General features: G+C 46.9%; 2 protein-coding genes and 1 pseudogene across 3 annotated transcripts; 2 read left to right on the plus strand and 1 right to left on the minus strand.

The window, feature by feature from the left end:
• The window catches only part of LOC100824356, a 33,322-nt pseudogene extending 29,674 nt beyond the window's left edge, over nt 1-3,648 (minus strand).
• Nucleotides 3,649-3,793: 145 nt separating this feature from the next.
• Nucleotides 3,794-8,369, plus strand: LOC100827538 (plant UBX domain-containing protein 4). Its single transcript, XM_003579873.4, has 4 exons — nt 3,794-4,077; nt 6,139-6,427; nt 7,600-7,695; nt 7,778-8,369. Exons 1-4 carry the CDS (start codon nt 3,911-3,913, stop codon nt 8,153-8,155), a joined length of 930 nt encoding a protein of 309 aa, XP_003579921.1. The 5' UTR covers nt 3,794-3,910; the 3' UTR covers nt 8,156-8,369.
• Nucleotides 8,370-11,138: 2,769 nt separating this feature from the next.
• Nucleotides 11,139-13,218, plus strand: LOC100824659. 2 transcript variants are annotated; one of them, XM_024456283.1, is made up of 2 exons: nt 11,139-12,339; nt 12,848-13,218. In XM_024456283.1, exon 1 carries the CDS (start codon nt 11,236-11,238, stop codon nt 12,229-12,231), a length of 996 nt encoding a protein of 331 aa, XP_024312051.1. In that variant the 5' UTR covers nt 11,139-11,235; the 3' UTR covers nt 12,232-12,339; nt 12,848-13,218. The 2 variants fall into 2 exon arrangements, with proteins under 2 accessions (XP_024312051.1, XP_024312052.1); XM_024456284.1 differs by having other exon boundaries at nt 12,917-13,218.
• The last annotated feature ends 2,522 nt before the right edge of the window (nt 13,219-15,740 follow it).

The following is a 15,740-nucleotide window of genomic DNA, read 5'->3' on the forward strand; positions in this document are numbered from 1 at the left end:
CATCCTCTGGTCTCGGACGTTGATCTGGAAGACGTTGACGATGGCGTTGTGGAGGCCCCCGGAATCTTGCAGCATTCCTGAGAGAAGCATTGCATAAATCTGCGCAGCGTCTTCCTCGGACGCCGGACTACCCGGTATAGGCCTGCCATGGTCACGGGGCGCTCGTAGCCACCCTGGAACGCGGCGCAGAAGTTCTCGCACATCTCTGCCCACGACCCGATGGACCCCGGCGGGAGGTTCATCACCCAGGTCCTCGGGGCCAACTTAAGTGCCAACGGGAACCAGTTGGCAATCAGCTTCTCGCGGGCGAGCGTCATGGCCAATGAGTACATATGCAAGAACTGCTGGGGGTAGACGGTGCCATCATATGCCGGGGGTAGAGAGGGCCGGAACTTGCTTGGACACACCACCTAGCACAGCTCAAGGGTGAAAGCCACGTACCCGTGGCCATATCCAGCGACCAGCGTGCGGTAGCGGAGGCAGCTCTAGCTGCCGGCAGCGCTCGGGCTGGCTGGCCTGTGGGATGTAGCAGTCCTTGGACATGTGGCCTTGTTTGCCACAGTGGAAGCACGCACCCCGGGCCCGGCAGTCTGCGTAGTTTGGGACTAGCATCGTCCTGTCTAGGAGCGGGCAGACCCGCAGGACATGGTCCCCTCCCGGGTGGAGCGGGCATGGGAGTTTGAGCGGCAGCTCCTCTGCCCCCCCCCCCTCGCGTTCGCCCTCCTCGCCGGTCCCGGGGCAGGCCCCTGGACGGCGACGAGGACCTCCTTCCCTGCACGCTTGCGGTTGTCCTTGGGCCCGCGTGCGTCCTCCTGCTGCGCAGACACCTGCGCAGCCACGGCGGGCACCAGCCGGGCTTCCTCCAACATGGCGCAATTGTGCGCCAGCGAGTAGAACTCATGCGTCGTCCGAATCCGCCGGTTACCTAACTTCTCTGACATCCTATGGTCTCGGACGTTGATCCGGAAGATGTTGACGATGGCGTCGTTTCTAGCCCCCGTAATCTTGCAGCATTCCTGAGAGAAGCGCTGCATAAAACTGTGCAGCATCTCCCCCAGACGCTGGATTACGGGGGCTAGAAACGACGCCATCGTCAACATCTCGGACTAACCGGTCCAGGTCCGCCATGGTCCCGGGGTGCTCGTAGCCGCCTTGGAACGCGGTGCAGAAGTTCTCGCACACCTCCGCCCACGACCCGATGGACCCCTGCGGAAGGTTCATCAGCCAAGTCCTCGGGCCCGACTTAAGTGCCAGCTGGAACCAGTTGACCATCAGCTTCTGTCTCGCTCGGGCGGATGTCATGACGAATGAGTACAACTGCAAGAACTGCTGGGGTTGGTGGTGCCATCGTACGCCGGGGGTAGAGAGGGCCAGAACTTGCATGGCCACACCACCTGGCGCAGCTCCAGGGTGAAAGTGACGCACCCGTGGCCATATCCAGTGGGCGGGAGCGGAGGCAGCTCTGGCTACCGGTCTGCTGTCGCACGACGCCGGTGGCGCTGCTGCTCGATGCTCACCTAGGCATCGATGTTGCCCCGTTCGTTAATGACCTGGCGGGCATCCCCCACCGGGAGGCCTTCTGAGGAAGAGGACGATACCGAGATGCAATCCTCCTCATCTGTTGCCCCCCCCTGGGGGCGGAGGCGGTGGCGGCAGCCGCGGTACGCACCTTCGTCGTCTCCATACAGAGCACCCTGAGGAGGCGGTTCACGGCCTCCGGCTGATGGCCTAGGGGCCAGCTTCCCGCGCGCAAACTCTAGGAGTCCCTCCCGGCCTCGGGTCCCCGGCGCCGTCGAACTGGTCCGACCCGAACCCGGACACGCTCGCCTTCAGCCCGCCCCCGCCCGCCGCCGTCGTATACAGCGCCGCGTACAACATCGTCATCTGCCCGCCGCTCGCCGACACGCACTTGGTTGTGCCGGCGCCGCACCGTGGTGGCTGCATCCCTGGCACCGCGTGCTCGCTGCCAGCAGGCTCACGCCCTACACATATAAATGACCAGGCCGGTCGAATTTGTTGAGAATTACTGCAGATTGTGCATGCATTGCAACGTGTGTGCGCACGGAGGTAGTAGTGCGTACGGTGGCGGCGATGGTGGCGGAGGCGGAGGCGACGATGGTGAGGTAGTGGCCGAGCTTGGCGTCGGCGAGGAAGCCGCCGAGGAGGGCGAGTAGGTTGAGAGCTCCCATGAAGTTGGTCACGATGTTGGCCCACTTGGCGCCGGAGAGGTGCATGTCGCCGGTCAGGTACGTCACCAGGTTCATCGAGATGCCCGTCATGCACACCCGCTCCGCGAGCTCCGTGCCTGACACATGCAGACATGAGCAAACCATGCATGGAGCCGGCATCACGGCAACACTCCAGCAGCGTGATCGATCTCTTTGAAGAGTTCAAAGAGATCGATCACACTCTGCAACATGATGAGTGTGTCAAATGTGTACCTAGGATGAGGCCGGCGCCGAGCCATCCTCCGACGCGGGACTTGTCCACCGGGTTGCCCCTGAAATCCACCACTAGACCGTCGTCGGCGCCACTCGTAGCCGCCGGCAGAAACCTGAGAACGTGCACGTGCACTCATACGGTTGCAAGAAGATCGAAACCAATTAACCAAACCCACTCACTGCAACTGCCCCAAGTTTTCACCAACAAGCTAGCATGCGTGCACTTGCCATGTTGTGACGCGCGCGGGCGAGGAGCCGATCGAGAATAGACTAAGAAGGCCCGAGTGTGCGCTGTTGTGTTCGTAGGTTGGGCAAGTGGGGATTTTATAGCGTGTTTGGGAGGATTTCCGTGCGTTTCTTTCTCTTTTCTAGTTATGGCATTCCTTTTTCTCTGCTTTGCGCGTTGTTTTCTGGTGAGGTGAGAAAAATGCAAACGATTTTAAGAAGTTCTCTTTTTATTCTTCGCTAGTACTTCCCCGTTTCAATAAACAAGACAAATAACTTTTGTCGCTTGTCAAACTTTATTATACCAAAAATGATCAACATTTACAGTGTCAAATATAGATGCATTGTGAACCATATTTTCATAATATCTTGACACTGTAAATGTTGATATTTTTTGCTATCCTAAAGTTTGGTCAAACTGCATTTTGGAACAGAGAGAGAAAATGTATGGACTACGGTGGTACATTTTACCCAAAGGTTAAGAGTACCCTTTTGTTTCACATGTGATTTAAAAAACGGTGGACTACGGTGGTACAGTGCCATATAGAATTATGTAGGAATTGATTCAAACCACAGGAATGTGCACTAGTAACTTTTTGGATATTTTTTTTACTGAAACTTGAAAATAGTTAGGTGCAATTCATAGTTGTCACAGAGAAAAGATTCCACGAGGCCTGACGTTGTGGAGATTCTAACAATTGGTGTAACGCAAAGGAATAATTGATCAAAGATGACTTGGTTAAACGATTAACGATCCAACTTGGTCAGAAACTTTAAATCGGTGCGGAGAGAGGCATAGAGCGAGATTGCTGTCACGGCAGGCCGTCGACGCGACTGGTGCGTGTCCACGGCGGCGACGAGCATATTTTGAGCCGGAGATGTACCTGAACCCAACGGACTTCCAAAAAGATCGACGAAGGAAACGAGACAGGCACAAGACGGACGCTCTGTACTTGTTTGAGCTTCTACCCGGGAGGGCCATGTTAGCGAACGAGGGCCCTTGGATCATACATGGGCCTAAATCCTAACGTTTCACGATAAAATGGCATCGCCCTTTTTCTTTTTCTTTTTCTTTTTTGTTCTGCCCAATTTATTGCGTGCTACCTCCGCAACCGCAGCTCCGTATATTCCGAACCTACCCGACGCAAAAGCAGTGCGCGACTTGCGAGTACAGAAAACTGAAGGCGAGGCGACCTGCGACTCAGCCAAACCCTACCGCGACCTCGACCGCGACCACGTCGGCGATGAGCTCCTCCAACGCCGGGAAGAAGCCGGCGTCCGGCGGGCGCGGGGGTCCCACCATCCGAACCCTCGCCGACATCAACCGCGGCTCCTCCGGATTCCCAGGCGCAGGCGGCAGCGGCAGCGACTCCGACGAGCCCCAGGAGTACTACACGGGCGGCGAGAAGAGGTATCCCCATGTCCCTCTTTGCAGCCTAAGCATCATCTGGTCGAGATTCGTTGCCGATCGTGGGCGGACATCGGAATCCCCGCCTGCTAGTTGTATCGGCTGGTTAGGTCGAGTGGTTAGATTGAAGAGCGGCCTCCTCGTAAATCGTTGGATTTAGATTTGTTTAGAGGTTGATCCGCGGCTTACGTTGATTGGATGCGTTTGGCTTGCGCACAGTGCGAGATACAGGTCAAGCTGGTGAGTGCCGACCACCGAGCACTGAGCGGTAGCTGTGGTGTTCAATGCTACTCGGATTTGATCGCTACGAATTCCTGGGAGTTTCCTAATGTTAATGTTCGCACAGAATTTATTGATGATCGGATTAGTTTATTTTGGTTATGTATTGGTGTTACTTTTCGCACTGAATTTATTCATGATCGGATTAGCTTATTTTGGTTATGTATTGGTGTTGATGAAGTTTAGGAGTTGGCATATAGATTAGCATTAGGGAAAATTTATATGGTGACATGTGTGAAACATCTACCCAGAGAAATAACGCAAACCGATTCAGTCCAGTTTATTGTACTTCTGCTAGCACTTCTTAAGTTCTCAATTAGTAGCCTGTTATAAATCAATCTGTAGAGCGTTATCAAACCTTGTAATGATTGGGTATCTCATCATATATCTGAAACTAACATACTTTTCTGGTTTAATGTATAGAATAATTTGGGTGCCTGACCTAGTCAATCCATCAACTCTTGTTAGCATGGACATAATGTCTCGAAATTCTCAAATGATGATGATCATGATACCATGATGGACCAACCTGTCCTATGTTGAGATGGCCCCTCAAACCAAACATCCCTATTAGAGATTGAATTTTTTGCTTTTGGCACGTGGTAAACTCCACTTTTTGCATGACTTGGCACAAAATACCATCGCATTAGTCAATTACATTGATGAAATCAATAGGTTGTCCAATTTTCCTCGTTCCAAACCATTTTATCTGAAACTCCAATGCTATCATCAGTTTGTGATGTTACCATACCCCTGCTGTTACCAGCAGCAAGAAACTGCTTTGTGCACTACAGCTGCTGTATGTAGTACTTCGGCAGTTTACTGGTGAAGTAGTGGTTCATCGTGTATGCTTTTGCAACCATCAGCTTCACAATTTTTGGTCTCAAGGTACTTCACAATTATGAATGGCAGTACCAGTCACTCAATAGCTTCATGACTCCACATTGATCGATGACAGCTCGTATAGTTCTGCCGAGAATTTTGGAAATTATTCAAGTTTGCATGGCCTGCTTTGTATCAATACAGTAAATTTTGGATCTATTTGACCACTATAAGAGAGCACTCTGAAATAATCCTAGATTATAATAGTGTGGTTGCCTGATTTGAACATCTGCTAGCATTCCTTCCCAATAACTGGATATTACATTGCTTCATCTTTGGCCATTTACTCCATAGTATTAGACTATTGACCTTAGCCCCTTCTCTATTTTTCATCCATCTAGACTTCTTTGAGCCGGACCTCTCTTAGCATGTAGGGTCAGTAGGTCCAATGCCATAGATCATGTATGCCAAGTAGCACTGGAGCATTACACTATATTAAGTTTTTCATATGACTACTTCAGATTTCATAGCGAGTCCCATTAAAAGAAAAGAATGGCCATACTCAGTGTTACAAGAAGAACTTGTTGGCCATACTACATTCTACATACTCCTCATCGCACTACATACTCCCTAATTCTTATAAAATATACTCCCTCCGTCCCAAAATAAGTGACGTGGATTTCTATAAGAATCTATACAAATCCAAGTCACTTATTTTGGGATGGAGGGAGTACATGAGAGTAACTACACCCGGTAGTACGAAAAAATCGTCGTAACATTCAGTTCAGGATTAGCGTTTTAAGGTCTATACTTCTGGCCCTTTTTCTTGACCCCTGGAGTTAATGCAGAGTATCAAGCAGATCTCACTAATATTCAGTTCAGGATTTTCAAGCACTTTTTAATGATTTTACATTCTTACTCAAAATAACTTCTTTTTTTCTATCTGTCCTCATGTACGTGCAGTGGGATGCTTGTTCAAGATCCAACAAAAAGAAATAATGTAGACTCAATCTTTGAACAAGCTAGAGAGATGGGTGGTCAGCAAGTTCCACCACTTCCTTTTGAGGGCCAATCTTCGAGCTCAAGAAGCTTTGTGGGAACTGGTCGGCTGCTTTCAGGGGAGACAACACCATCTGTTCCTCAACCACCAGAGGATGTACTTCACAACATACATTTCTGGAACAATGGATTCACTATAGATGATGGTCCACTAAGAGGCTATGATGACCCTGAAAATGCAGATTTCATCGAGGTTACTCTGACTCTTTTTGACATGATATTTTTGAGCTATTTTAAGTTGTCATGTACCAAGAGAACATGATATTTCTGCGCTATTTTAAGTTGTCATGTAACAAAGTCAGAATCCTTTTGCGCACTACCCTACGTTTCTGCATACCACCTTTATGTTTTCATGAGTTTTGATGTTTAAGTTATATTTAGGTTTATATTTAAGGATGCCTGTTATGCTTTTAGTGCTTATATGTCCCTCTGATGTCAAAATCACACCATTTACTCGTAATAACTCGCAAGTCTATCATGACGAAATTTCAGTTCCATCAGTTGTTAACTACTCCCTCCGTCCCATATTAAGTGACTCAAATTTGTCTAAATATGGACGTATCTATGTATCTATATACTAAAATACGTCTAGATACATCTAATAGAAAGTCACTTAATATGGGATGGAGGGAGTACTACTCTATGGACCGAGAACATCTGAAATTTTCATGAGTAGACTATTTTGGATTCAGTATTTATTATGCCATTGGTAGTCTAGTACTCCCTCCGTCCAACAAAGGATGTCTCAACTTTGACTAAATTTGAATGCATCTATACACTAAGTAATGTCTAGATACATCTAAATTTTGACAAACTTGAGACATCTTTTGTTGGACGGAGGGAGTACTAGTTTCTGCCAGTTATGGACAGAGCAGGTTCTAGCTGTAACATCTGAAACTCCATCTGGAGGGAGTACTAGTTTCTGCCAGTTATGGACAGAGCAGGTTCTAGTTGGAACCTTAAGCTGCAGTCTGGGTCACTCCTATGCCCACACTGTAACTTGTAGTAGATTGCGATTCACTGCGCCAAATATCAACTCTTACCTGAAAACAAAAATTAAGAACTGGTCATGTACTTCCTCAGGTTCTTAGTTTTTTTCATACCATTTCTTGTCACCAACTTTTTTTCCTTATTTATAGCTGATGTTTGTGAGACATGGATTTTATTGAGTTTGTTGTTTATCTAGATTTCATCCACTCCGTAGATGCTTAGTCATGTTTGCATGTTTTATATATGATAACTGGGGCAACCACCAACTGTTTAATTTCTGATCCTTCAGTGGAACATGTGATCATGAGGAAGTGAACACTGAATTATTTGTGGTTGAAGCAATTGCCACTAATTTTATCTCATGCTTGATTTCAGAGCATCAAGAAGTCCCAGTGCCCCCAAGAGCTGGAGCCTGCTGATCGAAGGACATCTGTTCATGTTAACGTTATAAAGCGATATGGAGATTACGAGGTAAGATTTTCATGGGTTACTTCGTTTGTGTTATATCAGCACTTAGTTAAACATGACCTTGTTTGTGGTTTTGTTCATCTAGGAACCTGCAAGGCCTCGCTCATTTTTCCAGGGTGTTGGGAGAACCCTCGGTGGTGGATCTTCAGCAGATGACACTCCAGCACCAGCTCCTGTCACTCAAGAGCCTCAGAGTGCTCCCCGGTCAATTGGTTTCGTTGTGGATGACTCACAGCCGTTTGCATCCATAACAATAAGGTTGGCGGACGGCACTCGCATGGTGGCTCGGTTTAACCTTCACCACACCGTGGGTGACATCAGGTCTTTCATCGATGCATCCCGGCCAGGAGCTGCGCGGCCATATCAGTTGCAGACTGGCTTCCCACCCAAGCAGCTGACTGATCCAACACAGACTGTTGGGCAAGCTGGTCTTGCAAACTCCGTTATCATGCAGAAGATGTAGTTCTCTCACCAAGCTGGGACTCATCGCACAGAATCATCTTTCCCGCACTTTAAACTCGGTAGTGTCGAACGGTTTATCATGTCACCTGATACTGCACTTGCGTGCAACCTGCAATTTACCAGAGTACACCGGTTGTTTTGTCGATATTCACTGCACCCGCATACTGTTGCTAATGAAGTGCCATTGAAATTCTATGCGTAATTTCCATTCTTCAGTCGCCGAATTAAGTCAGGAATGAGAGTGGATTGGTTGAGTCATTTGTTTTTGTTGTTGTTGTAGATATAGTAGAGTGTCCTCAACGGCCACGCACCTAGACTTAAAGTGTCCGTAGGTGGCTTTTCAAGTCCGCCGTCAAATCCTAGAGCTCAGGCCTGGACAAGCGGTGGAAACTACCAAGCTGGAGTACGGTAGGGGCAGAGGGAATTTCCGGTGGAGCGGTGAAATGCATTGAGATCGGAAAGAACACCACGGCGAAAGCACTCTGCTGGTGACACTGAGAGACGAAAGCTAGGGGAGCAAATGGGATTAGAGATCCCATTAGTCCTAGTTGTAAACGATGGATACTAGGTGTTGTGCGACTCGACCTGTGAAGTGCTGTAGCGCGACTCGACCTGTGAAGTTGCGAAGTGCTGTAGCGCGACTCGACCTGTGAAGTGCTGTAGCTAACGCGTTAAGTATCTCGCCTGGGGAGTGCGTTCGCAAGAACGAAACTCAAAGGAATTGATGAGGGCCCGCACAAGCGGTGGAGCATGTGGTTTAATTCGATACTTCCAGTAAGATGTTTTAACTTTGCCATGCAAACTTATTGAAGTTTGACCAAATTTATAAAAATATATACTACTAACATCAAAGAACATACTGCGGAGATATATCATGAAGAATTTGATATAAATAATTTAGAATTATAATTGTTGGTAGATTTTCTATAAAATTAGTTGATAAATCAAGACCACCTTATATTTTGGAATGGAGTGAATATGTACGGTAACATTTAATACTCAGTAACATATTACAATCAATCCCTCAGATAAGGATACAACTCTGGACGCGTAGGAGGACCATGTTCTTTTGTACATGCTATGCCTAGCTAAGTGCCATGTCTCTGTTGCAGATCCACCTTCTCCTCATTTCGTTTCTCTCTTATACTCTCTTCGTTCAACAAAGGATATTTCAAGTATGTCAAAATTTGAATGTATCTAAACATGACTTAGTGTATAGATGGATTCAACTTTAGTCAAAATTGAGACATCCTTTGTTGAACGGAGAGAGTATCTTTATTATCGCTCAATCTCGGTGGTAGAGGCGTCATTGCCATGCCCAGCAAGCAAAGCGTGCCTCTAACTCTTCGGGGCGCCCCGTTTGACACCCTTTTCCTGGCATCAAATCATCTTAATCCATGTCGTAAGCCTAGGGTTGAACATTCGCCTTTACTTTCTCGTGTCATGTTCGGAAACGGTTGCCTTGGATTTCTCGTGTTATGTTTCGAAGTTAGTTTTTTTTTAAGAAATTGCATAAGCCTTACATCACTGATTCGTCGCTGAGAGGTGTGTGCAACCATGGATCGATGTTTGGCTAATTTTTTTAAAATAATACGAATTAAATAATTATTTTTGAAAATAATACGTGTTTTTTCAGAATTTTCAAAAATAATACGCCATCGGTCTGGCCGAAGTGGATTAGCTCCTGTCGGTCAGGCGAAGCTGATTAGTTCCAGTTGACCTGGGCGAAGCTGATTAGTTTCAGTTGGTGTCGCCCAAACCGATTGGAACTAATTAGTTTTCCCAAGTTACTTAGTTGCATGATCAATGCATGTTTAAATAAACGTAGCTTGTGTTGCGTCCACAAACCCAACAATTCAACTGAAATTAAGGCACGACTGAAATTAGGAGAGCAAATTAACAGAACTGAGGCACGATTGGATTGAAGTTAAGGCATGATTGAACATAAGCTGGTTACAGAACTAAGGCACGATTGAACTATTTGCTCTCTTAATTTTCCATTTCACTCCAATTGTGCCTCAGTTCTGTAACAGCTTCTGTTAATTTGCTCTCTTAATTTCAGTCGTGCATTAATTTCAGTCGGATTGCTAGGCTTGTGGACGAAACACAAGCTAGGTCCATTTAAATATGTATTGATCATGCAGCTAAGTAACTTGGGGAAGTTAATTAGTTTCAATTGGCTTGGACGACACCAACTGGAACTAATCAGCTTCGCACAGGCCAACCGCAACTAATCAGCTTCGCCCAAGCCTGCCCCTAATCGGCTTGGGCCAGGCAGACTGGCCCTAATTGGTATGGGCCATGCCGAGGGCGACTTAGTTTTGTAATTTTTTAAAAGCGCATATTATTTTAAAAAATGATTAAATAATTCATATTATTTAAAAAAATTAGCTGATGTTTGGGCTATTTTTTTAAAAAAACTTTTTTTTTCTGTGCATGGGTCCTAGCAGCGGAGATGGCTTAGCACAAAATAAAGGTCTTTCATCTTCCCGTGCCATCTCGGCATCACCATTATGATCTACCCGATGGAACCAATGCATCTATTGGCTTATGATTTTTATTTTGGTATTTTTTTCTTATTTATGTGACGATAATTAAACCGTTTTACAACTATTCTTACATGTATTTTCGCAACCCAACACATTCAACAATCTCTAATTATCTTTTGGATCGGATAGCTTATACAGCTATCCAAAACGATTAGTTAACTTTATATATGTTTGGTGTTCCGAGAGATTAGTTAATTCTATATATGATTGGTGTTCTTAAATTTCTTCACCAATGACTTAGAGAAATATCAAGGTCCAAATTATGAAGCTAGAGAGTTGATGAAGATGAAGCTAGAGAGTTAACATGGAAGAAATGTCATTGTGGCTTTCGGTTTATCCACATTTTTTGTCAACTTTTTCTCGGTCAACTGTGATGTCTTCGTTTAATAAAAGGAAAAATTACATGCTTGTTAAAAATGTTTTCCATACGTGCTTGATGCCTTTGCCCTGTGGAAGTGGAACTGGAAGCCACCGATAAGAAGCGCCGCGCCGCCGCTGACGCCCCTTTCTCCCAGGTGAGATCTCCCGTCCCATGATCCCGCCGCTCTCCAACCTCCGGCCACGCTTTCTCGCCGCAACCCTCAAACTCCTCTCGACACACTTGCGCTACCTCTCCACTACCCCAAGTCCCACACCGGCAACCCGCTCCCCTACAACCCCCGTGGACGTCCTCTGGGACCTCGCCGCCTCCCGCCCCCCCTCGAAGCTCGCCCTCTACGACGCCGCCGTCCGCCTCCACCTCGCCGCCTCCTCCTTTGGACGCCTCCGTCTCTCCGCCGCCTTCCTCCACCCTTCCCACCGCCTCCCCGCCCCCGACCCGTCCGCCGATGCCACCCACCTCTGCCGCGTCTGCGGCCGCCGTTTCCGCGCCCGCGATACCCTGCTGCACCACTTCGACACCATCCACACCCGCGAGCACGCCAAGCGCCTCGAGCGCATCGACTCCTCCCGCGGCGACCGCCGCGTGCGCCTCGCCGCGTCCCTCTCCCTCAAGCTCTCCAAGTACACCAAGGCCGCCCGCGAGCTCACCGCCGCGGCGAACCCCGGCTCCCCCGCCGACGACCTCCGTCGAGCCGGAGTCCGTGCCCAGCTCTCCCGGACCCCGTCCGCGTCCCTCCTGGAGCGCGCCCAGGAGGTGCTCGACCAAAGGTCCGTGGGGTGCCTGATCCTGGTCTCGGCGCACGAGGAGCTCGCCCCTCTGCTGCGGCTAGCTAGGCAGAAGGGCGTGCGGTCTGTGGTGGTTGGTGGGGAGTCTGGGCTGGCAAGGTGGGCCGACGTGGGGTTCAGCTGGGCTGAGGTGGTCGCCGGGAAAGCCAGGAAGGCAGCACCGTCCATGTCCGGGAAATGGCGGGACAGGGACGTGCTTAAGAAGTTGGAGTGGAGGTATGAAGAGGAGGACGAGGAGGAAGATGTGGTGTTTGAGGAGGATGGTGACGGCGATGGGTCAGAGAAGTTGGCCAGAAGTGCGAAGGGGAAACCATGGTGGAAGCTGGAGTCGGATGGCGAGGACTCGTGCACTGGCGGTTGAGTGCTGACCGTCTGACCAGTAATTTTGCATAACAGTGTTTGTTCATTTTCTGCTTGGGAGATCAGAAGAACTGTAGATCATGCAACACAGTGTTGCCATAAGATCAAGGTAATCTCTTTGCATGTACTAGACCTCTAGAAGTAATTCCATAGGGTGGAGATCTTTGTTTCAGTCTGATCTCTCTGATGGTCTTGTAGGAGACTAGGAGGTGATGTTATATGCTGTGCAAGAGCTTTGCTTTATATCATTTGAACTTATATAGCCAATCTTGATCAATTATATCCACATGAAACATTAGACTTGTTTGGTGCAAATTTTGTGTTCAAATCACGGCAATAGCTAAATGCCTAGATATTACTGAAATATTGTTCATACTACATCTGTTCCTAAATATAAGATATTCTAGCTTTGTCCTCAGTCAAACTTCTTCAAATTTGACCATGTTTATAGAAAATATATTAACATTCTACAATATCAAATAAGTATACTATGAAGATATATATGACATATTCAATAAAACTAATTTAAAGTTATAAATGCTGGTAGATTTTTCTATAAACTTGATCAAACCCTGAGAAGTTTGACTTAGGACAAAGCTATGGAATCTTACATTTAGGAACGGAGGGAGTACTACATAGAGTAAGTGATACATTGTTCATACCACATGGGGTGATTGACACCGCAGCATGACAAGGGGAAACCATGCTGGAAGCTGGAGAAGGGGAAACCATGGTGGAATCTGGAGTTGGATCTCGAGGGCTGTCGTATTGGTCGTTGAATGCTGAGTGGTGATTTTGCAAAACAGTCTGATGGTCTCGCGAGAAGTGATGCTGGGTGAGAGTGTTGCTTTAGATTATTTGAAAACTTTATAACAAACCTTGCTTTTGCATAAAATTTGTCTCCTTGTTTGCATTAGGCTAGTACTAATATTTATCGATTCATATAAGAATCGGAATGAGGTTAAAATGCACACCAATTGATTAATTAGAATCGTGCAGCCTTTCTGTGTACACCAAGTGATGCTAGGCACCCTTGGATTTGAAACACTTGCTATACCCTCTACGGCTCTACCAGGAGAGGTACAATAGAATCCGCCGCATTGTCTAACCAGACCGAGGGAGATGATCTAACCAATCCTGCTAGAGTATGAGCGACACAATCTGCTTCTCTTGTCTGTCACAACTCACGATGCTAAAAAATGATGCCTTCACCATGTCTCTGTGCTAAACAGAAATTGCAATCCTCAAAAATCGCCACAGCCGTCCCTGCACTCTGTCCGCCGTGGTTCTTAGCCTGGATAACTCGATTGCGCCCAATCTCCTGTCCTGAACAAGCTGGAGGCCGTGATACAGTGCCATTGCTTCCTCTGAGAGATCAGCTGCGTGAAGTAACCCACGATTTGAAGCTGCAACCAACACACCCAGTTGTCTCTGATAACATTTCCGGTTCCGAGAAATTATCACGATCAAATACCGAATAAAGATAATTCACCTACCCCCCCCCCCCCCCCTTCTTTGTATCAAACAATGTTGTTTCCGTTCTCGTTTGAATGGAAAATGGGGAGTAGCTCCGATTCGAAAAAAATACCGAATAAACATTAAGTTTTACCATGCCAGACGGCGACCGTGACCAACTTTGCCGCTTGACAATCACTTGATTCGCCTGTGCACGAACATTATTGGCTACGATAATCTGAATCGCCATTGCTGTTGGATCTGATGGTCTCTTGAGGTCTAGATGTGATCACAAGAGCTTGGCGTTGCTTTCGAGGATTTACGTAACCAATCTTGGCGTCTTTCTTTTGAAATATGTTTCCATAGCATTGGAGAGAAGTCAATACCAAACAGTTTGGTCAAGTTAGAAACTGATGTACCCTTAACTTGATTAGCCTGATTGTTGACACTTGGTTTGGACATCGGATGGACAAATTTCTAGGAACTTTGGAGCAATCAACCTGAGTATTTGGACCTAGTGCAGCAGAATTTCTAATATCATTGTTGACACTTGGTTTGGACATCGGATGGACAATATGTTTTTTTTTTCTGAACTGAGTATGTTTATATATTTGTTCCCTCCTTACATGTTCTAGAAATAACCAGAATATCTAACATGTGACTTTGACCATTTTTTCCCCGCATGAATATGTTTGTAAGTTAACAGTATTAACAATATATTTTCCATGACAAATCTAATACAAATTATTATCCAATTTTAATTACATATTGTGAGTCAAAGTTGGTGAAGTTTAATTGTACGGAGACCAGTAGTTACAGATGTACTCATAGTATGCCTTTCACGGACAGAGGCGAAATAACAGTAAATATTTTTTTTTAGATGAACAGGGACCATCTCCCCTGGCCCCAACTTTTCATTGAGACCCAACAGGTCAGACAGAACAGAGTAGCAAAATGTGAGGTATCGGAACAATTATCAGGCCAAAAGCTACCAAACTCCTAGTTCTATCTTTGCAAAGCCCAAAAGGAACTATAGCTATTACAAGCCGGCGAGCGGCAATCAAGGAGCCACACAGGGCATCGAAGTGGAGCATGGGAGCACCGCCAGCTTCTTCTTCTTCATGGGAGATGGCTGGGGGGATGATCCGTCGACGTCTAGAGGAGACATCGGGCTCAGCAGAGGGGCCCGGCGAGCTTCAGTGCATTTGGGTGGGGACAACTGGAGCGCGTCAGAGATCTTGAGCCTTGCATAATCTCCCGAAAGGTCGTCTTCAGGAGCGACAGCGGGCAAATCATACCTCCAGTAGATTCAATTGTTGCTAACGCCAGCCCAAGAGAGGGGGTGCCTTCAGCACCGAGCGAAGGAGGGTACATAAATCCTCTACCTGCCCCAAATCCTCATGCCTGAAGATAATTCTCCATTTCTTTATAGATTGAAGGATTAGCCACCAGAGTTGATTAGAGCTTAACCAAACAGCGTTATTAAAAACAAAGCTATTCCTAAATTTCCAAATACATCATAGGACTGCAAAGCATATAGAATTCAGAGCCCCATGTTTCTTATTGGAAAGCCATAATCTGGCTATAAATTCTAAATCAGCGCCTAGCTGTTTGTTGAAATAAAGGGAGACTGTTTTCCAGATCATTCTAGCAACCACACAGTCAAAGAACAGATGATGGACAGACTCTTTTTCAGTGCAGAAGACACAGTCTTCAGGCTTCTCAATCATCCTTTTTTTCAGGTTATCTCTGGTCATAATCTTGTTATGGGAGACCAGCCATAGAAAAACCTGAACCCTGGTGGGGTTTCAATAGACCAGAGGGAGGTCTTCACCCCTCTGAAATTAATAATGCTATATAGAGAACTAGAGGTGTATTGGCCTGAAGCTCTGCATTGCCAGATAAGGGAATCAGTGTCATCCCTAAGCATTATACTTTGTGCAACTTGCTACAGGGCATACCAGGATTCCATCATGGACTGGGAAAAAAATCTCCTAAAAGTGAACTTAAGTGTGTGTCCATCCCAGATTTCAGCAATAATAGTAGCATCGCATT

This window comes from Brachypodium distachyon, chromosome 5 (genome assembly GCF_000005505.3).
Source record: "Brachypodium distachyon strain Bd21 chromosome 5, Brachypodium_distachyon_v3.0, whole genome shotgun sequence".
Taxonomy (NCBI): domain Eukaryota; kingdom Viridiplantae; phylum Streptophyta; class Magnoliopsida; order Poales; family Poaceae; genus Brachypodium; species Brachypodium distachyon.